The sequence below is a fragment of the Passer montanus genome, unplaced genomic scaffold (genome assembly GCF_014805655.1).
Source record: "Passer montanus isolate IOZ18808 unplaced genomic scaffold, ASM1480565v1 scaffold89, whole genome shotgun sequence".
Lineage (NCBI taxonomy): Eukaryota > Metazoa > Chordata > Aves > Passeriformes > Passeridae > Passer > Passer montanus.
In genome coordinates, this window is record NW_024374256.1 from 2,119,758 (window position 1) to 2,142,220 (window position 22,463).

At 48.8% G+C, this 22,463-nt stretch overlaps 1 protein-coding gene across 1 annotated transcript in view; it reads left to right on the plus strand.

The window, feature by feature from the left end:
• The first annotated feature begins 996 nt into the window (after positions 1–996).
• Positions 997–22,463, plus strand: part of CSMD2 (CUB and Sushi multiple domains 2) — a 243,818-nt gene continuing 222,351 nt past the window's right edge. Inside the window, exons 1-2 of the mRNA XM_039733794.1 lie at positions 997–1,198; positions 1,335–1,602. Coding sequence (XP_039589728.1) covers positions 1,446–1,602 — 157 coding nt within the window. The 5' untranslated portion in view covers positions 997–1,198; positions 1,335–1,445. The remainder of the gene's footprint in view (positions 1,199–1,334; positions 1,603–22,463) is intronic.

Genomic DNA, 22,463 nt, shown 5'->3' on the forward strand with positions numbered 1-22,463 from the left:
GAGGTGGCCCCGGCCAGGCCGGGGGGAGCGGCCCGGGCCCGCTCTGGGAACCGGGGGCGCCGGCCCGGCCTCGATCCCGGGGGGAGAAATTGGGATGGAATGGAGGAAAAAAGGGGATAACAGGGCTGGAGAGGGGATGTGGGGCTGGCAGACACCCCCTGTTCCCCAGGGGTTTGGGGGAGAGCGGCGGCTCCGAGCCCGTCACGAACGTAAAGTCGGTGCTCGGCGAGGAGGGAGGAGGGGGAGGATGCTCGAGCGTTCCAGAGTGCCTTTTTCTTCGTTATTTATTTATTTCCTTAAGCTCTGGTGTCATGTTCGAGTTGTTTTCCTTGTCCCTGGATCTGAGCATCATTAGCAAGATAATGAAGTTCCCGAATGTGGCGTTAAGTGGCTGCATTCCCATTCCTCCCTCCCTCCCTTTTCCCCATCTTGCCTGCAGCTCCAGGGACCGGCGTACCGGGAGATGTTAAAACAAAAACAAGGGGAGGTGCTGCTGGTGATGGGGGAGAAACGGGGCTCTGGCAGACCTGCCAAGCCCCCCTGTTGGCTCGGGGGAGGGGGCACAGCCTTTCCCACCTCCAGGATGCCCCTGGACCAGTCCCACCAGTATCAGGGAGGACAAGGCACAGACAGGGAGAAGGGAGGGGAGGGGGGGTCTGCCGTGAACTGTGTTTGCCACAAAATTTGCCTCATCACAGAAATTGTGTCAATAGCATCAGGTTGTTTATGGGGAAAGGCGGGGGGGTGAATAACAGAGAAATGGGGGTGGGGGGCTCGTTCCTTATCAAGAAACCTGGAGTATCAAAAATAAACACGCTGCTGGAGCCCAGGCTGTGGGGCTGAGTGCTGGGTTTGGGGTGGGTAACACAGCATCCCCCCCCCTCCACAACACCCCCGTGGCCCGGCATCCAGAGAGGGAACAAAGCTCCGGGAACGATTAATCAAGTGGCTTAATAAAAAAAAAAAAAAAATAAAAAAAAAAAAAAGGAAGTATAAATCCCTGAGGGCTGCGTGGTGCTGGTGGTGGTGCTGCTGCCGAGGAGCTGGCTCTGAGACAGCCACCGGGAGGGACGCGCCAGCCCTCCCCTGCTCTCCTCTCCTCTCTTCTCCTCTCCTCGCCTTCCCTCTCCTCTCCTCTCCCCGAGCTGCTGCCACACTTGGTTCATTCCAGCTGCAGAAGCTCAGAGCCTTCCATGCGGTGGGATTTTTTTTTCTTTCCTCCTCCCGGGCTGAAAAAAAAATTAAGGGGGAAAAAAAAAATAAATAAAAATCACCAGCCTGACCCGCTTCCCCCTCACCTCCCCCCTCCTCCTTCCTTTCTCCTCTTCATCCAGCCGAGCCGAGGACTATCCCAATCGCCGAGGGGAAGGAAAAAAGGGGGAAAAACCCAACAGCGGCAACCAGCAGACCCCCAGCACGCCCCATTCCTGCCGCTGCCCTTTGACATGCAACCTTCCTTGGGATGGGACCAGCCGGGATGCAGCTGCAGCTTCGGGAGGCACTGGTGGAAACTGGGCATGGTGGCTCTGCTGACGGCGGAGGGCAGCGCCTGGAGCCGGGCACTGCTGCTCTCGCTGGGGCTGCTGGCAGGATCGGCCATGGGTGAGTGCCGCGGGCAACTTCTGCGGGAGAGGTTCCGATCCAGAGCGGCTGCGGGGGCAGGGAGCGCCGCTGGAGCCCGTGCGGGAGCGGGGGCGGCTGGGGGGCACTGGGGTGCTGGCACTGGGGTGCTGGCACTGGGGTGGTGGCACTGGGATGGTGGCAATAGGCTGTGTGGCACTGGGGTGGTGGCACTGAGCTGTGTGGCACTGGGGTGCTGGCAATGGGGTGGTGGCACTGGGGTGTGTGGCACTGGGATGGTGGCAATAGGCTGTGTGGCATTGGGGTGATGGCACTGGGGTGATGGCACTGTGCTGTGTGGCACTGGGCTGTGTGGCAGTGGGATGATGGTAACAGGCTGTGTGGCACTGTAGTGGTGGCACTGGGGTGGTGGCAATAGGCTGTGTGGCACTGGGCTATGTGGCACTGAGGTGGTGGCAGTAGGCTGTGTGGCACTGGGGTGATGGTAATAGGCTGTATGCCACTGGGGTGGTGGCTGGGATGGTGGCAATAGGCTGTGTGCCACTGGGGTGGTGCCACTGTGGTGATGGCACTGCCATGGTGGCAATAGGCTATGTGGCACTGGGGTGCTGGCAGTAGGCTGTGTGGTATTGGGGTGTGTGCCACTGGGGTGAAGGCACTGTGGTGGTGGCATTGGGGTGTTGGCAATAAGCTGTGTGGCACTGGGCTGTGTGCCACTGAGGTGATGGTAATAGGCTGTGTGCCACTGGGATGGTGGCACTGGGGTGGTGGCACTGGGCTGTGTGGCACTGGGCTGTCGGCACACTGTGCCCTGGCACCTTGGGCACGGCACCGCGGGTGTTGGATTGAGACCCCTGGAGCTGCATCCTCCGGGAGCAGCAGTCTCCCAGCGCTGCCGTGTGATAGAGGGTGGCTCTCCATGATCTCATTCCCCTGCTCCGCTGGGTCAGGTTTGGGCTGAGCTGCTTCAGGAGCTGCTGATGTGCAGGATGACTGTGAAAAATGCCAGCACTGCTTTCCCCTCTGTCTTTCCCTGGCATCTTAATTCGGGATTGCACTACCCTGCTGCTTGCCCACAGCTGATAGAACAGATTTCTGGATGCCTCGCATGAACATGGAAGCACTTTCCTCCTTTTCCTCCTGCCTTCCCAGTTGAATATCTCTTATATATGAGCTCGCTGGCCTCAGCATCCTGGTTTTTATGAAATATGCATGTTTGGGCTTGAAAGCAGAAGAAGACTTGAATTTGGGGGCAGTTTGCTTGTGTCTCCTACCTCATTTCCGCAGCTGCCCTTGCAGCCAAAGCAGATCCAGGGAGTGAAGTTTATTTCTGGTGTAAACAGCAAATATTTAGGGACTGTCCTTCTGTGTGTGTGGGAGGGGGAAGAGTGGGAGAGCCGAGTGCCTGGCAGTGGCTGCTCTCCACACTGTGCAGTGCCCCGATTTCCAAGTTTCCAAGTCCTGTTGTCTTGTCTGCTGTATCCTAGGCTGGAGGAATGTGTGTTTGGGTGTTGATGTGTATGAAAGCTCCTTGGCTTTGGGGTTTTTGTTCTTTTGGGGTTGGGTTTTTTTGGGTTTTTTTTTTTTTGGAAGAAAAACTTTATTTGGAATGCAAGATTGATTTTATTATGTAAGGCAGGTTTCCTTTCAGGGGCTGGGGGATGAGGATTAACTGCTGCTCCTGAGCACTCTTGCAGTGGAGCTGAACAGTTCTGACTGGGAGCATCTGTTAGGAAAGGCTGTAAACCCACCCAAACAACCTACAGGTCCTTAATAAAGGCAGAATGTTTATTTTGGTGGCTATTTTTCATCTCTTCAGCATGAACATTCAGCCTGTGCACAGAGGAAAACCATTCCAGCAGCTTCTGTTGAGCTTTCCTCATGTGAGCAGACTGATGGAGAGATACCTAAATCCCAGCTTTACTCTACCACAGGCTTACAGCTTTTTCTCTTCTTCTGAGCTGTCTGTGCCTTATTCTTACTGGATCTTCCAGGCTTCACTCTGTATCTCGCTGAGCATTTAATCCTTTCTTCTCAGGCCCCTGGTCCCTCCTGTCTGCATTTTGAACTCTCTGTTCTGGATCCTTCAGCCAGAGGTTGATGCTCTGGGTTGTTTTGCTTTGTGAGCAGAAGACCTGCGAAAGCTTTTTAGACCTCAGATGGTTTTTTATCTGCATCAGAGCCAGAGGCATTGATCAATAAGTCCTCTCTTTAGATTCTGAAACCCCAGCAAGGATGTTTTTGTGAGAGCAGGATGCCAACTTGGGTGTCAGTGCCTGGTGCTGGGTACACAGGGAGGGAGGGGAGGCACCCACCCTTTGCAGGGTCACGGTGGGTTCGGGGTGCAACCCCAGGAAATCATTTCAGCCTGTGCTGAGTGCTGAACCCCTGTGGAACAAAGTTCCAAGAGCTCCGAGCTCTCCCGTTCCGGGGCTGTGCAGGGAGCAGTAGCCAGCAGTTCCCATAGTGTGGCAGCAGAGCCGTGTGTGTGGAGCCATCAGCAGGAGCTGGACAGAAAAAGGGGCAGAAACCCTGCTCCCATCACATCAGCTGGGCCGTGCCTGCCCAGAAATGGCTTCTGAAACCCAGCACAGGGCGTGGGGTGCCCTCAGGTGCTGCCGTGTCCCAGGGCAGGATGATGGAGCTTCCTTTGGGGGAAGGATGGAGCTGGAGCGGAGGGAAGGTGGTGCCTGGTGATGGGAACTTCATTGTGGCTTTGTGAGGTTTCCCCTTGGAGTGTGAAGTTTATTGTGGCTGTGGAGGTGCTTTGTGAGGTTCTTCTTTCCAGTTTGGAGCTGATTGTGGCTGTGGAGGTGCTTTGTGAGGTTCTCCCTTCCAGTCTGGAGGCTGCAGTGATGGTTTCACAGGGATGACACGGGCACAGGGCACTGGATTTGCCTTTGGCTGTGGGTTGTGGTGAGCCCAGCCCGGCCTCTGGAGTGTGATGATTCTGGAATTCTGTCTGTTGGCTGGCAGTCAGGTGGGCACAGTGGTGCTGCTCAGCCCTTTCTGCTGCTTCCTGGGGAGTCAGCTCTGCTCCAGCACTGCAGGGTGCATTAGGGGCATGTGTAGTGTGGATAAACACAGATAAAATACATTTTAATGGCCTGTTGAAAAGGGTCTTGACACCATTATTTACACACTGTGCTTCATTCGTTAGCACCTTGCTTGGTACTGGGTTAAGGGAGGATGCACCGGCTTGAAACAGCAGCTCATCAATTTTAAACCCCTGTAATTATGATTTTTTCTCGATGGAAAACTGTTTTTTTCCAGGCTTCTCTTCTCTGAAGAGTGGATGAGCAGCAAGCTGCTTATGAATTTTGTTTATGAATTTAAGATGTGGGCAGGAACAGAGGGCAGAGGAGGTTTCATTGCAGCCATCTCAGCCTGCACTGATAATTCCACTCCCCTGAGGGACCACAAGGGGTTAAAGAAGATTCCCACTTGTTTTTAATTAGGTGTGGACCAGTGCTGGAGATGTGAGGAGAGGGTTCATAGGAGGTGCAGTCAGTAAATCTGGGGGTTCTGGATCAAACTTGAATTAAATGTGTCCATCCCTCAGAATCCTCCCAGGGAAATTCTGGGTCCTGCTGAGCTGTGCCCATTCCTCAGAATCCTCCCAGGGAAATTCTGGGTCCTGCTGGGCTGTGCCCATCCCTTGGATTCCTCCTTGGGAAATTTTGGGTCCTGTTGAGCTGTGCCCATCCCTTGGATTCCTCCTTGGGAAATTTTGGGTCCTGCTGGGCTGTGCCCATCTCTCAGATTCCTCCCAGGGAAATCCTGGCCCCTGCTGCTCCCAGGAGCAGAGCTGGGTGTTTCTCCTCTGCTGCTGCCTCCCCGTGCCAGGAGCTCCTGGCAGACACTGGGATGGCTCTGGGGGGTTTGATCCATGGATCCCGTGGATGTTTTTTGTGTCCCAGGTGTGGCTGAGCTGTTGACCAGGGGTTGTCAGTGCTGTGTCCCTGTGCAGAGCCGAGCATTCCTCACCCAGGGAATGGTTCCTGCTCTCAGCCACCTCCAGCAGCATTCCAGGGATTTCCAGCCATGGAATTATTGCTGCCCTTCTCTGCTTGCTGGGAGCCCAGCTGGGTGGGAAATGCCAAATTTCACAGCTGTGCTTCTGTTCCTGCTGCTGCCCTCCCAACCCCTGCCAGAATTTGGCCTGGATCTTGACCAGAGGAAATTGTTATGATAATGTTGGGGGTTAGTTAGGGGCAAGGTCAGGCAGCCTTAACTGGTTTTGAGCCCATAGCATTGCAAGAAAAGTCTTTTTAACTCCACTTTTATCAGGAGTATCCTGAGACACAGGGCTGGAGTAATTTTTCACAGGCTTTAGTGAAATTATAACAAAGCTCTGTTTAGCTGAGTGGATTTTAAATAATACTTCTTTACTCTCCTCCATGTTTCCAGGCATTGGAAGGTTCAGAAACGCCATGAATAGGCCTAAATTTAAATTAGGCTTTTTTTTTTCCCAACAGAAAATAGAGCAAATTCAAATGGAAGGGGAGAGATAAGACTTTAAGGGCTACAAAAAAAGGGAAATGATTAAGTAGTAAAGATTCTCTACTGCTGGAATTGTTGAGTGCAGCATTGAGCTGTCTCTTTGACATCCACAGCAGCCAGAAATGGCAGAGGTGCTGGAATCCCATTGATTGGCTCCAGTATCCAGTGAGGAATGATGGGAAGGGAAAGGGAATCAGGCTTTAAGGGGACTTTAAACCAGGTGAGGTTTTTTGCTCCACCTGGGGAGAGGTGGGAGCCATCCATCCTGCCTGGTAACTGAGGATTTATGGTCCAGCTCAGAGTTTTAATTTGAGGTGTTTCCCTGAAGTCAGTTTAGTGAGAGCTCCAGCTCATCCTTGTCCTGCAGATATTTCAGGGCAGGAGCCCAGCAGGGAGGCTGTGATCCCACCCCAGCCTCTGAGAGCAGAGACAAATCCCTAACAAACGGCTCAGCCTGATCTCCAGAGGTTCCTTCCAGCCCAGACCACTCCATGGAATAATTCTGCTTCATGCAGTGCCTTGCACGAGCTTGTTTGGGGAGCTTGGGGCAGCTCAGCTTTAACCACAACATCGTTTTTCCTGGTTTATTCCTCAGTTCTTCACCAAGAAACATGAGGCTCCTTGCTGGGAGGTGATTTCTGTGCAACTCCAGGGTTATTTCCTGCTCTGAGGAGGAGGCTTGCATGGCTTTCAGTGGAATTGGGGGATGGAGATGAGCCCAGGGGTAGCAGCAGGCACAGTTCTGTGTTCACACAGCATTTCTGGGTGAGGGAAGTACGGTGCAATTATGAAAAATGATGTTCTCTGCCTGCAATAAACAGGATGCAGTGCAGGAATCTGCAAAATCTCTGTGCTGCCTCCGTGCTCTGCAGTGGCAGCCAGGGCTGGTGGTGGTTAATGTGTAATTGGGACACTCCCATTGATTAAAGGAATCCAATTAACTCTGTTTCAGTGTCTTGGCTCCATGGACGCAGCCAGAATGGAGACTGCAGGGAGCTTGGATGAAATGATTTTACACCTCCCTTGCAAGAGAGTTTTTTGGGTGGTTCCCCTCTTTTTTTAATGGGATTTCACAGTGGTTGTGTGGTGTTTCTTCTTGCCAGTGTCAGGTGCATTCCCTGACTGAGCTCTTTGCAATAATTTCCTGTCCTTCCAAGGCAGGCATCACCTGTAGGAATGAACTCCCTGCTTTTGAGTGCACCCTTGGGTTTGATGGATGGACAGAGAACTGGGGGCTGTGTCAGAGTCCTGCTGCTGCTGGTGATTCCCAAGGGGGCAGAAAAATCATGGAGTGAAGAGGTGTGATGCTGTGACTTCCACTGGAAGAGCATCTTGTCACTGTGGCTGCCAGCGAGGTGTGGGATAAGGGAGTAATTAAAAAAATCAAATCCTGCCCTGTTGCTGACTGCAGAAATCTGCTGGGAAATGAACCCCTGGCCTGTGTTTGGGGGTGAAGGTTTGCAGAGGGTTGCAGGAGGTGGAACAGGGTGCAGGGAATGGAACAGGGTGCAGGGAATGGAACAGGGTGCAGGAGGTAGAACAGGCTGCAGAAACACCCCTGCACTCCTTTTGTTGGTGTGTGAGTTCCCAGCAGTGTCATTACCTGCCCAGTGAGGTGTAAACACCCAAAATCCTGGGATCAGTGAGGTTGGAAAAGCCCTCCCAGGTCACAGAGCCCAAGCTGTGCCCAATCCCCACCTTGTCCCCAGCCCAGAGCACCGAGTGTCACATCCAGGCCTTCTTGGACACCTCCAGGGATGAGATCCCAAGCCTCCCTGAGCAGTTCTGATGTCTGACCACCCTTTCCATGCAGAAATTCCTTCTGGATACACCTGGAGGTGGCCCTTGTGTGGCACAGGGAACATTCTGAACTATCAACAAGTATTGTGTGTAATTCTGGAGTGCTGGAGGACTGTGAAAAAGGTGGAAATCACAGCCCAGAGGGGCTTTCTTCCAGTGCTGCTGGAATTCTGCTTGCCAAGCAAAGATTGCCTTAGGAGGACACAAGAAAAAAGCCACCAGTGCCACCAGAGCCAGCCTGGTTTGTGTGGGCACCACCTGGGCAGGACTGGAGCTGCAGCCAAGTGCTCACCAAAAACTTTCTCAATCCTTGCTGGTGTTTCAGCTTCTTCCTCGGTTAATCCTGGGTGTCGCAGCTCCAACCAGCAGGAAACCCACAGCACCCCACTTCCTGCTGTAAAAAACCATTTCTGCTCCTGTTTCACTCCTGGGCAGAGCAGTGGGTGCCCCAGGACGTGCTGGAAGTCAGGGAAGGAGGCAGGAGCAGGAAGGCCTGGCCAAGGTCACCCAGCAGGAGCAGCCTGGATGTCACTCCTGCGTCATCCCACGCTGAGCACCAGCACGGGAATGTGATGCTGCAGCTCCTGAGGTGGTTTTTGAGAAGCCTCCCTGCTGCAGATGAGGTTGGAGCTGTGTCTGTGAAAGGCATTTCACAGTGGTTACACTGGAACAGAACAATTCCTGCATCCATTTATCAAAATGTCTGTGATTCCCATTTCCAGACAGATAAAACAACGGTGAATCTCAAATAAAGGTGTCTTTGTCCAGAACACTTGAACACAAAACAAAGGGAAGATGTGTTCCTCTGACCTCTGCAATGGGAAGTCTGTTCTGTCCTGGTGAAATGGCTTTATTTGGGTTTCATCCACCTACATTTGTTTCAGTGGAGCATTTTACTTGGTCCCCAGCTGTCACTTCAGTGCAGACCAGGGCATGGTCACAGCCTGACAATCCCAGCCCCAGCTGCATTGGAAGGTGCAAGGAGGGCTGGAATAGGCAGGAAAGATGAGTTAATCACAGGCAGAGAATTAACCACAACTGGGGATTTGCTGCTTCAGTGCTCTGCTGTTATTTGCACACTCCCCTGACTTTTGCAGGGGTTGTCAGAGCCCAGTTCCTGCTGCCTCCCGTGGCTGGGGGCACTGGGGGATCCAGCAGGGTCTGAGCCTCACTCACTCTGCTTCCCTTCCCCATCCCTACAGCAGGGATAAACAGAATTTGCAAAATGATTTACAGATTTATTCTGCAGAGGGGGAGAGAGAGAGAGATCTTGGGATGTTTGTGAGGAGCTTTCAGCAGGTACAAATTGCACCAGGTTGATTAACTGCTCAACTTTCCTGCGCTCTTGGTTCTCTCCCTTGATTGCGTGGAGTGAATTCAACCATTTCATGTACAATTTGGGATTAATTGTGAATGACATTTTGAGGTGAAAGTTGTCTGTCTGCCGCTGAACTTCAAGTAGTATTGTCAAAAAAAGTCAGGGATGAAACCAGCTGCAGTTTCTGTTGCAGGGAGGATTTGCACAGCTCCTGTAATTCGTACAAAATTGCCTTTACACTTTTTTATACCTTTAGATCCATGTTTTATGCAAAGACTGCAGCTTTTAAAAGCAAAGTGTGCTCACTAGAAGTGGGGAGGTGGGAGGTGTGCACTGAGAATTTGCCAGATGCATCAGGGAATTGGATCCTGGGCTTTAGAACAGCAGGATATTGGCAGAGAGGATGCTCTGGACCTTCTGAATTTAACCTGCCACACACTCTGCCTTTGAAGCAGTTGCTTAAATTATGTGAGCTCCAGCTTCTTGTCTATGGAGGGGGAAAAGTAGTGCTGTACTAATAGTATTATCTAATTAATTATGAAGATGAATGCCTGCAGGATGGCAGAGATCAAATGGAGAACTTGTTTCCTTGTTACAGTTCCTGTTATTTATCAGCAGTTTATCAATATTTTGTTTAGTTAATTTAGTGAAAGCAGAGTTTGAAATAAGATTTTTTTTCTTTTTGGTGGCATTTATGTCATTACTTTTGGAGTTGCATGGCCTGAGGTGGAGTTTATTCCCTGAGAAAAACAGGAGGAGTGGGATTTTAGCCACAGGAAGTTTGCTGAGGAGCTTTGTGGTGGGGAGTGATGTGGTGGGGTGTGGTGGCTCACAGGGGGTCACATCCTGTCCCAAATCCTTCTCTTTCCACATCTTTAAATCCATGAATCCCAGCAGGATTCTCTCCTCTTCTCACTGCTGTGGGCAAAGGAAGCTCTGCACCTTGCAGGGGCTGTGGAGAGCTGGTAAACTCAGGGGTACAGAAAATTGCAGCTCATTTCTCCTCTGACAAAAGCACAATTCAATGTTCCTTTCCCCTTTATCCACCAAATAATAACACCCAGAAAAACACATTTCCTCCTGGAAAGGGGAGGGAAAAAAATCCCATCCTGCAGGAGGATAATGGAGCTGGTGCTTTTCCAAAGGTGATGCCATTTTTTAAAGATGCTCCTTGCATCCCACAGCATATTGTTTATATCCCTCTATTGTTGTTTTGTCTCCATTAGGGAAAGGTTAGGCACGGATCCTGGACACTGGGCAGCTGTCAGCAGCGTTCCCAAGGGGCTCTCATTAAAGTTAAGCACCACTTGGGTTGTTAATATTAAAATAAGGTTCACCTGCTGGAATAATGAAGGGTTTGAAGGATGGGGAGTTTGTCCCTCATTGTGTGGGGACTTTTTTTTTCTTTCATATATTTGTAATCCTGCAGTTCTTTAGTGTAGAACTCCAAACTCCACCCACAGTGGGAGCTGCTGCTCTCCCATTTTGGGCAGACACAACAATTCCTCTCCAGGCCTGGCAATCAAGGACAACTCAGGCCCCAAGAGATGGAACCAAAAGTGAGTTGCGGGGAGGAAACTTGGGGTCAATGACTTCATTACCTGAAGTCATTAACCAATACCAATTAATTAATTGGAATTAATTAACCCCCAATATGCAAATGGACCAAACTTATAAAAGTGTGAAAACCCATGATCCATTGTCCATTTTTGGGGTGCAGCCCCTGGGGGCCTTTGTCTGCCCTAAATGCCCCCGAAGACCCTTGAATAAATACAACTGCTTTTTATTCCCTTAATTTTGTCTGGTCTCTGTTTTTAGGTGGCCCCAAAAGGCATCACCAGTGTTGGGCCTTCCTTCCCAGGGTTGGGTTTGGCACAAGCTCTGAAGGCAGCAGCCCTGGGCTGACCAGAAGGACAATCTGCCCCCTCTGAGGGCTCCCCATCCCTCTCTGCAGCCCTTGGTGTCCTGTCCTGCAAATTCTGCAGCTCCTCAACGAGTGTTAACCCAGCTGGATTGGAATTTCTCTACTTTGGTGGGGGATTTAATGAAAATCTGTTTTTAAAAGCCCCATCAGAGCTCCTGTGCTGGGGGATCAAGTTGTGGAATTGTCCCCATGCTGTCAGTGGAGCCCAGAGACAAAACCCAGTGAAGTTCTTTTTGAGTGAAGTTCCTTGGACTTGATAAAGAAGGGAGAAATTATCCCCTGGAAGGATGGGGAGGGGCTGGGATGGAATTCCCAGAGGAGCTGGGGCTGCCCCTGGATCTCTGGAAATGTCCAAGGCCAGGCTGGACGGGGCTTGGAGCACCTGGGACAATGGAAGGGATGGGATGAGGTTTAAGGTCTCTTTTGGATGGGGTTGGATGAGGTTTAAGATCTCTTTTGGATGGGGTTGGATGAGGTTTAAGGTCTCTTTTGGATGGCATGGGATGAGGTTTAAGGTTTCTTTTGAATAGACTGGGATGAGGTTTAAGGTTTCTTTTGGATGGGATGAGTTTTAAGATCTCTTTTGGATGGGGTTGGATGAGGTTTAAGGTCTCTTTTGGATGGCATGGGATGAGGTTTAAGGTTTCTTTTGAATAGAGTGAGGTTCAAGGTCTCTTCTGGATGGGATTGGATGAGATTTAAGGTCTCTCATCAACCCAGACCATTCCAGGGTCCTGTTTTTAACTTTGCCCCGGTGTCTCACTGTCCCAGGGCCCTTCTCCAGTGGCACAGGCAGGGCTGGTTCTGACCCTGGGCAAAAATTTAAGGGAGAAAAACCAACCCTGCAAAGTCCCTGCTGTTGTCACCTCTTGGTAAACACCTGCACTTCTTCCTACTGAATTAACTAAATTCATTTAATAAGAGCAAGTTCATTTTGCTGGATTTAAAATGCCGGCTTAGGGGAGGCTCTGTCATTTATTCCTCCTGGGAGCACTTCCCAATCTTAAATTAGAGAACAAATGATGACCTTTTTTTACCCAGGAGTCCAACACTGAGGGCTGTTACAGGGAGTTTTTTGCCTTTTCTTCCATGAAATGCAGTTAACAAATGAGACTTTTGACAAAAAATCCCCAATTTGAACGTACAAGTCGATTCAATTCACCCCCTGTTAGCTCCTTGATTGAGAGCTATGTAGATTGAAGAAGAAAGGTATTGATCTGCTTTGGGGATTGAAAACTAAGATGAAGTGGAATATGTCTGTGGGTGAAAATGAGGTTTTAAATGGATGGAGGAGGCGAGAGAAAAAGAAAATACAATGTAATGTTAATAGGAGGGAGTTCTGGGTTTCTCTGGTGGTTCTACAGAGGTGGAGAGGTCACAGGATGCAGAAGTTGTACAAGTAATGGGAAATCAGTGCTTGGCACAAGAGTTTTTCTAAATTGGGTCAAAACAGCACAAAAAAAGCTGGTTTTGGGCTATCAGAGCATCCATCAGTTCCCAGTTCTGTTGGGACAGAGGGACATCCCTTGTTGGACAGAGCTCCCAGCTTTCAGTGCCCACAGCTGATCTTTGACATCCCCTCCAAACCATTCCCCAATTCCCTGAAATAATAATTGAGGCTTTGCCATTGTAAATGTGAAACTCACGTCTAAATGGACTGAGAAATTCAGCATAATTGAAATGTTTCACTCTTTCTCCAGATAATCTGGTAGGAGCCTTTTGTAGCTATTATTCTTTGGGGCATGTGACTGGGCTTGTTTTTTTGGCTCATTGGGTGAAGTGAATTATTAACTTTTATTTATTAACTTTCCTCTGTACTGTCAACTCCAGGTGACTTTCATTGATTGCTCAAGGTGACAAGGAGGCATTAGGTAATAAATATCAAGTGCTGCAATACTTAAAGGAAGTGAATATGAAAGTGCTGTTAACGGAATCAAGTAAAAATTGGATTTATATCCTAACAAAAATTCCCAGGAGAAATTGCTTTCTGTTGGACTCTTTTTGTAATTCAAATCCAATCACACAAGTGTGAGCTGCTGTAACACAATTGCCTGGCAGAGGGGTTTGTTGGAAGATCTCAGAGCACTTGTAAACACAGAGAACATTTCACTTTGCAGAGCGTGGGGAGATGAGAACGGTGGTGCAAGAGTGAAGAGCTTTTAATAAGTGGAGTCTCTGCTTGTTCCGAGTGATATTTTTAATTTAGTTCAGATCTGGAGGTGTGAGATGCTGGGCATGGCAGTGGATGAAGTGGTTTCTTCTGTTTTGGCTGCTGCAGAGCTTCTCTGGGTCCCTGGGGGCTAAAAAGGGTCTGTGGCCTCGCTGCAAGCACCAGAAGGGGACTTGTGTAACTTCTGGGCTTTTAGGGAGTAAAAAATGCATGAAAATACAAGCTGGTTCATGAACTGCTGTGTAAAATCTAAGTTAGAATCCAAAATGTGGTGGGAAGGGGGAAGAAACCCCTTGGAACTCCCTCAGATGAAGAACTTTTCAGTGCAGATTTACTTCTAAAGGAGCTCTCCCCACTGGGCTCTCTTTAAACCATCAGGGAAAGGATGGAATTGTTGATATTGGGAGAATTCCAAGGGCTGAGGGCTTGTAAATTCTGAGGGAGATGGGATTTGGAGCCCAAGATCTCCCTTGGGCCTTGAGGGAGCATTGAATTTTACAGCTGGACACAGAGCTCCAGTGACAAAGGGAATTTGAGCTGGTTTTAAGTGTTTAGTGGTGACAAGGGGAGAACAATAATGAAAGATTTTCATGAGGAATTCTTCAGTTTTGGCTCCACTGTCACTTGGGATGGATTTCACCTTGAACCTTACTTCACCTTCTTCAATTTTTATTTTCTTTTTTTGAGATAATCCTAACACCCAAGATGAAAATGCCTTTGAGCCCCCTGGATAAACCATTTAAATGCAAATATTATTTTACTGCAAAATAATTGAAATACAAATTGAAAAATTTGTTTTGGCGATAATAATTAGCACCTTGTAAATGAGACTGAGTAAAAAATGCTGCACATGAGTGGGAGTCCATTTGCAGACGCTGGGAAAAAAGTTTTTCATCAAATTACCTTCTGTTTTCTGAGTTTAATTTCAACTGGGGGTTGAGATGATCTGTGTCATTTTTACAGATATCTGCAGTGGAGGTGAGAAAAAAATGAAATCTTTGCTGTGTTCATCTTAGAAAATAAGAGTAAAATTTTCAGAAGGTTTTGAATCAGGCTGAACATTTTAATTGAGGCTCAGACTCTCAGGACAAGATTTTCAAGGATATTTAGATGCCAAAATAAGTGGAGACTTGCCCAGGGGGGCTTTATAAGGGAAATGCGGCTGCACAGCTCAGGTGGGGTTAGAAGGCTCCAGAGGGTTATGGAATATTTGTGAACCTGGGGCTCTGAAGTTCCTTTGAAAAGGATTTGTGAACTTGGGTTTGGTTTTGTGGCATTTGTCACAAAGGGGTCACCAGAGGGATCAGTCAGAGCCTCCCAGCTTCCATCTCAGTGCCTTTACCACGTCTTAAACCATATTTTTTTTGAGGATAACTCTTGGTTTGACAGGAGAAGTGCAGAGGAGCTTTGAGGTCCCTTCCCAGGCAAAGCATTCAGCAGTTCTGTGGTTGAATCCAAGGGCACTGGAGGAGCTGAGAGGCCACAGAGGGAAGTGCTGGGAGTTCCCGGTGGGGCTGTTCCTCACCCCGGAATCTGCATTAATTGGTTAATGCCTGTGGAGTGCTCTGGAGATGGAAACAGCTCCACGAGTGCCTGGGTTTATCAATCTGCTGACAATGGCTGTGGAGAGGAGTGGCGGCACTGAGGGAGCAGCCAAAATTGATTAAGAGACAGTTCTGAAAGGGAGAGGTTTGAAGGAAGGAAATGACATCCCTGGAGGAGATGTCTGAATATCCTGGCTGAATATTATTGGGATAACTTGCTGGAGCTGAGCAGATGATCCCAGGTGGTGGCTGGGCCTGGGCAGGTCTGTGTCAGAACCCAGGACATTCCTCTGGCTGCCCTGGATGATTGAGACCCTGGCAAGGGGCTCAGAGACTTCGACACGGAGTCAAAAATACCTGTGCATTTGATTTTAGCCCATGGAAAAAGTTACCAACTTTGTGTGAAGATTTACAATCTGCAAGAGTTTGGGTAGAATGATAGTTAATTTGTGACAGGGTGAAAAAGTAGAATTTTGGGGGTTCAAGAGGCAAGATAGAAGAATCTGGGCGTGTCCTGTCCTCCTTCTTGCCCTCCATCTTCTGCTGGGACGGTGACACTTCTTTATTGGTTTAGAGCAGAGAGAGACTGTCTGACACAGGTGATAGGTATTGGAAAATTTTTGTAAATAAAGTACACGTAGTTCTTAGTATAAAATGTTAACACCACCCCAAGGGCAGTCAGTGTGCCACAACCCGACCTGCTGGACAGAGCTCAGCTGGTCAAGGAAAGAATGTTATAAATAAGGAAAAATAAACAACCTTGAAAAGCAAAACTGACCAATCTTGACTTTTTCTTTGGTTGTGGAGCTGGGAGGAAAAAGACTTTCTAACACCTTGGGGTCATCTCAAGCCCAGAACCCTGTCACGTCTGAGCCACGGCCCTGGCTGCCTCTGGAATGGCAATTTGGGATGAACCATGCTGCTGCTGCTTTTCCGAGGTTTCCAAAGCCTGCTCCTTCATTCCCTGCCCTTCAGGCTTCCTTGGACACCCCCAGCAGCTTTCTGCCCCTGCCCTGCACAAACCAGGGGAGCTGGCAGGTCAGAGGAAGGAGGGATTTGTCTTTCCAAACAAGCTGGGAGATAAAACCAGCACTGGGAGAGAAAGGAAACAATGGGATGGATTCCACTGGTTGGTGAATGGAAAAATAAACACAAATAAACTTCAGGTTTGATAAGAAATCAAATTAGACGTTGAAAGATGAAGGAAATGATGGGGAAGGAAAACCCCTAAATTCTATAAGAATGTAGAAATTAAAAGGGAGGGTTATACATTGGAGAGGAATCTTTGGGAGCAGGTGTTTTGGGAAGTCTGAACCTCTCAAGTACCTCAGAAATGGGGAAAGAGAGAAGGGAAATGCAGCTGGGAAATCGGGATAGAAAGGTGTCTGAGTCCTCCGAAAATTAGAGAAACCCCAGGGGAATGCCCCATGGCCTTTGCCTTTATTCCAGTAAAGTCAAAGGACTCCTCTGTCTCTTTTTGGACATAAACCTCAGGTGTTTGTGGATGAATTTTCCTGACACAGTGAAACATCTCGGGGTGTGGAAGCTTTGCCAGGAGTTTTCCAGCCCAGTTTTTTTGTGCTCGGGCTGTGGGGTGAATTCTGTGTCTGTGAGCAGGTCCTGTGACACAGGTCCAGGATTTCACCTGAATCTGAAGCTGCTGCAGTGCCACAGGGGCCACACTTAAAATGTGGAACATCTGCACCAAGAAATGGATTTGCTGAGAAGTGGAGAGGGCAGAAACCTGGGATTGTGTTTAAAATGTTATCAACTGGGGCTGCTTAATTTGATTTTTCAAGTGTTACTCTTCCTGGGGCGCTCAAGTTTTTTGTTAGCTTGGGCTTTTTGGGCTATGAATGTCTGAACTCCTTCAGCCAAGGTGCCTCAGAGCCCTGTGGAGATCAGTGGGCCTGGCAGAACGAATGTCCCTTGTTCTCATGCCAAAGGCACCAAATAAAGTCCCTTTTGTCACAGCACAGACACACACGTGGTTAGGAGGGGTCCAGCAAGGAGCCAGGGCAGCAGAAAGCTGCATTTTCCTTTTCAGCCTATGGTTCAGATTGAATTTTGCTTGGTTAATGGCAGCACAAAAACTCCCTTCAGTTATGTGGATTTTTGTCCAGATAAACCTGCCACAAGAACATCCTCTCTAAGGAATCACTCGTAAATGCAGTCCTACTGCAGAATTACAGTAGTCTAGTTATACAAAAATTATAGAGAAGAAGAAACAAAAAATATTTTTTGTGGGGTGGGTGCTGGGCTCTGTGCAATGCTGAACATGTCTGGATATTTCTCCTGGACACATCAAGGAGTCTCTGCCACGCTGAGGGCACTGTCAGTGCCAGACTCCTGCCTGCAGCCTCACAGAGCTGCTCTCCTGTCACTGGGGAAGGAAATGCAGCATCAGAGCCTGCCAGGGAGCTGGGCTGGTCCCTTCACGGGCAGGGACAGCAGCCAGGCCCTCCCGTCACCCTGCTGCCTCTGCAAAAATTTTTCCTCAATTTTTCCCAGATATTTAAAAGAATTAAAAAGGGAGGGTTGTACATTGGAGAGGAATCTTTGGTAGCAGGTGTTCTGAGAAGTCTGAACCTCTCAAGTACCTCAGAAATGGGGAAAGAGAAGGGAAATGCAGCAGGAAATTGGGATAAAAAGGAGGCTGCATCCTCCCGTCACCCTGCTGCCTCTGCAAAATTTTTCCTCAATTTTTCCCGGATATTTAAAAGAAATTTTTCCTAATATCCAACATGAACCTCCCCTGGCACAAACTCCTTTTTCCTGTGTGGGTGTTTGTGGTTTTCAGGTGTGTGGTGGCTCAGCTGGAGCTTTTGTGGAATCCCAGACACGTGTAGGAATTTTCATAACTGTCCAGGACGACATTTTTGATTGGGAAAGGGAGGGAGAGCACACGTGAGGATGATTTTTGCGTCTTTTGTTCCTCTTTTCTTCCTGCTTGGGAAGGCTTGCAAATGGAACTGCTGGGCTGGAGCAGTGCTGGGGTGTGGGGGCTCTGCAGTAACAGCCTGGGCAGCACCAGAAGGGACAAAGGGGTGGCAGGGGACAGTGAGGGACACCTGGACTGGGAGGGAAGGGCTGTGTGTGCCCACAGAACTGTGGTGATTGGGGATTTGTGCACTTGTGCAAATCTGGGTGTCCTCACTTGAGCTGAGCTGGGGCTTTGGATTCTTCTGGGCTTGGCAGTGCTGGCAGGAGCTGAATCCAGCTCAAATGCACTTTTCCTGCCCTTGCATTGCCCAGCTCATCCCTCCCCGTGCTCAGAGGGAGCAGGCTCAGGCTGTCTGAGATGGAAATCATCCCTTGATGATGCTCTTGGATCCACGGGCTTTTGATGAAGTTCTAGTTAATGGAATGACTCTGCATTATTTATTACCCAGCAGGCTTTGATAGGAGACTGGAGGTTAAGCTCCAGCTCGGGAAGGTGAATCCTGAGGGCAGCAAGGCTGGCATTGATCAAGTGTGGAGGTGCTTTCCCTCTTTGCTCACTGAAATTGGGTGAGACAGGGAATCAGAGCAGGGCTGGGAGTAAACTACTCCCAGGTTGTGATCAGTTGTAATGACTTGCTGAACCACCCTAAAGGAGGCATCTTTAGCGCCTGATAAATGATGCACAGCACTAAACAGTGGGCACAGGAACGTTTTTCCTTTTCAAACAATGAGAAGGAGTTGGTGTGGGTGGGTTTGGAGAGCTCTGAGCAGTGAGGTGAGGTGGGCAAACCTTGGAGGTGCTGCTGGACGAGCAGGGTTCGCCCCTGGTGGTTCAGTTTTTGCCTGTGCATTTCACTTTTCCTGGGGAAAGAAAGGTTTTTTATGTGCCTGCCTTTGCGGAATGGGCTGTAGAACAACACGGAATAACAGCATTTCTGTGTGAGTAACAGTAACTACAGCAAATGGCAAAACCCCAAACTGCTGCATTAGGGAGGAGGCAGCCATGGATCCTCCATAAACGATGCTGCTGAGAGCAAGGCACTGTGCATGATTTGATATTTGTTCCCACTGAATTGTGCAGTGACCATGCATCAGCGTTTGCTAAATTAGATTTTGTTTCTGCTGAGGAACAAAGTGCAGCGACTTGTATTTCAGGAAGCACTTCAGAGATAAATTCAGTCTCCCTCTCTCTCAAGCGTTGCTTGGATAATAACATGGTGTAAACCAACAGCTACAATTCTTCCTTGGTTTACACCCCCTGGATCTGGCCTGGGATTGAAGTTTAAGGAATTGCAAGTAGGTGGAAGATGATTTTTTTCCTGCTGGTTTCCTTTGCAGTTGTCACGTCAGAAAATGCCTTTGTTTGTTATTGTTGTTTACCTCCTGGCAGAGGGGGGAGGTTTGTAGTGACACAGTTTGGATGTTCAGGTTTATCTCAGTCTGGAGCTCCTGGAATTCCCTGTCAGGCAGGGCTGGGAGAGAGCAGCAGCCAGGGCAGCTCATTCCTGTCCTGAAGTGTTGATTGTTTAAAGGCAAAAACAAAATCCTGTTGCTGTGAGTGTTCTTCTACGGCTGAATCTCCTGTTTTTCCTGCACATAACCTGGTGGGTTTGGTCAGTGTGCAGTGACTGTCACACTGCTGCCCCAGAGCCCAGCCAGCCCTGCTGCTCCAGGGCCTCTCTAAATCTGCAGTGACTGGCACCAGAGCGGTCCTGGCTCGTGTGTCGAGATGACTTTGGATTTACAGTGGAAATAAAACCTCCCCTGAGCCTCTGCCTCCACTCCTGGAGCTTGTCCTGTCAAAAGAACTCTGCTTTGGAGCACAAGGATGTGCTTCCTGCTCCTGCCACCCTTCCTTTCTCTTCATGGAGCCCCACAGTGAAGCCTGGGGGGTTTGGGGCTCTCCTCTACTCAGCTGATATTTATTTTTCACTGCAGTGTCTGGTCACGTTAAGTTTTGTACCGTGTGGATTAAACTGTGTGTTACAAACTGCAGTTCTTCTGTGAGAGTAGTGCAGAGTAAATATTCCATCATCTCCCTCGTGAGGAGCCCAGGGTGAAGCCAGTTAGTCTGGGGATTGTTCAAAGAGTTGCACAAAAGAACTCTTGGAAGTGGAGACTTGGTTAAACCAACATGTGAAAAAATTGAGGTATTGAGTCACCATCAGTGAATTCCATTGGTGGTGTCCCAGGTAAAGATGTTTTCCCCAAGTGCTGTGGGTTTCCTTAAAGGATTTCATGGTTTTGGAGGTCTTTTCCAGCCTCAATGATCTTGTGATGATCCTGAATGATGATCTCCTAAATGATGATCCCCCAAATGATGATGCCCTCAGTGATCCCTTGTCCTTGTCTGAAGTTCCTGCAGTAAAGCAGCGCTGAGGGATTCATTTCAGGGACCCACTCCCAAAAAACCACTCTCCAGAATTGAGAGGAGGTGCTGGCAGAGCCCAGCCTGGCCGCAGCTCTGTTTTCCCTGCATCACAAATGGGACAAATGCCCACGAAGCCATCCCTGTGATGAGCCCAGGGGGTCCCACCCTCTGGAATGTCAGCCCACGGAGAAGTGATGAGGAGCTGGACTACCCACAGGAGCACACCTGAGCTGGGGGGATGATGCAGCATTCTCATCTCTGCGGGAGGAATTCAAGGTGCCTCGTGTCAGTCTTTGGGATAGGAAGAATGTGCCAGAAATTTTAGGAGAATTGTCCTCTGTCAACCCCAAATCCACCTGGAACTTGCCAGCACAGGCGCCGGCGCTGCCCTTTCATATCTTTCTACTTGTTTGTGCTCCTGGGCCAAAGGGATAAAGGGAATTGTTTCTGCAATCTTCACAGGAGAAATTTTGAATTTCAGATAAGGTTTTGTCAGTCAAGGATGAGCTGAACTAACTCAGACCTGGAAGCAAATGATAGAACACATAAATTCCCTCAGCTTCCCGGATTTCTTTCCGTGCCTGATGACTTTTTTCCAGCAATGTCCAATATAAATGAAGTTCTCTGCTATTACAGCTATTACAGAATATATTACTGCCCAGTTTGGCAGCTTTTGCAAAGCTGTGCTTTGTTTGCAATAAGCAATTTTCTTTTATCTGTGCCCAGAGCACCTCTGGGTCAACGTCGTGAACATGCAAATATTTCAGTAGATTGATTGGATACATCATAAAACTCTGTCTTATTTTTCTATTATTTATTTGTTCTTTCAGATAGATTTATGTCCATTTGTGGCACAGGAAGGATGGGCTGAGTTTGTGGATTTTTGAGCTTCCATGTGACCTTGGGAGTGTTTGGAACATGGTGTCTGTGACCTTGAATTTATTTCCTGAGCTTCATGCAGCCTTGGTAGCTCTTACACCATCAGGAAATTGAGAGATAAAGCCTCTTTAATTTCCCATTTGCCTTAAATTGTTCTGATGAACTTATGATTAAAATAAAAATGAACAGGAGGGACAGTTCAATATCCCCCTGCTGCTTATTGAGCGTCGCTGAGGTTGGAGAAAGGATTCGACTGAATTGGAGAACAGAGCTTGTGGATCTTTGGTTCTTAAACCAAACTGGGCTTCATTTTTCTCCTCTGATCACAGGAATATTCCACTCCTCTGCAGCTTTCTGGCACTGAGCTTTTCCAGTGAACTCCCCAAAAGAAATGGAGCCCAAGTGGAGGAGGGAGGCGGATTAGTCTCTCATGTAGTGACAAAAAGCCAGGTGCTACAGAAATGCAAAATACTCCAGTCAAGGAATCCTGTGCCTCCCTCACTTTAATCCCCGGTGGATTGTGGGGCTGTCCTGCCTCTCATTGATCCAATAAACGTGCTACAAAAAGATTCCCTGGGTAGTAAATAGGATGGGCTGTCTTGGATTCATAAAACGGCGAACTCCGTCTTGCGGGGAGAAGTTCCACGGAGCGTTTTTTGCACCCAAAGTAGGTCAATCTAATTATAATTGCCTTTAATGAGCACCACTCCGCAGTTCTGTACCTGTAGCTGCTTGGCACTCAGAAGTGCAAATGCCTTTGCTGCCTTTGAGAAAAAAACCAAAAAAGGAGAAAAAAACCAAGGAGAAATCAAAGAAGTAATTTCTACTCGAATGCATTTCGACTTGAAAGCCTCTGTTGTCCCCATCAGCAGGGTAAACAATCCAGCATGGGTGGGAAAAGCTGGAGCAGCAGCTCAGAGGAGAAAGGTGAAACTCAGCTTTTGGGCCATGAGATTGACCCTTCCAGCTGTCTGGAATTTGGCTTTGTGTGGGGGAATTCTTCCACTAAAGCAGTGAGGGTTGGAGCAGTTTGGAGTGAGTCCTTTGTGCCTCCAAAGATATCCAGGTACAGCAGCAGTGAAGGGAGAGCAAAAGGCTGAAGGGAATTTGTCATTTAGGCTGTTCCCAAAACACATTCATGTACCTGTGTCCCCAGGGAGAAGAAAATCTCATATGTCCTGTAAGTGTACATCGTGGCTCTTTATCTTTGGGATGTAGTGTTCCCAGTACTGCCTTGGGCAGGGGAAATGGATTTGAGTGGGGTTTCAGGTGTTTCACCAGTGTTACAGGAGGGGTTTTGTTCTCTGCAGCTTTGCAGCAGCTCCTCAGAGATACTGACTGAAGATGTTCTGTGTGTTGAGGCAGAATGAGGAGCACAAGCCTGTCAGAACTGGCTGAGAGGAGCCAGCAGCCCCCCAAGGCAGGGTCTG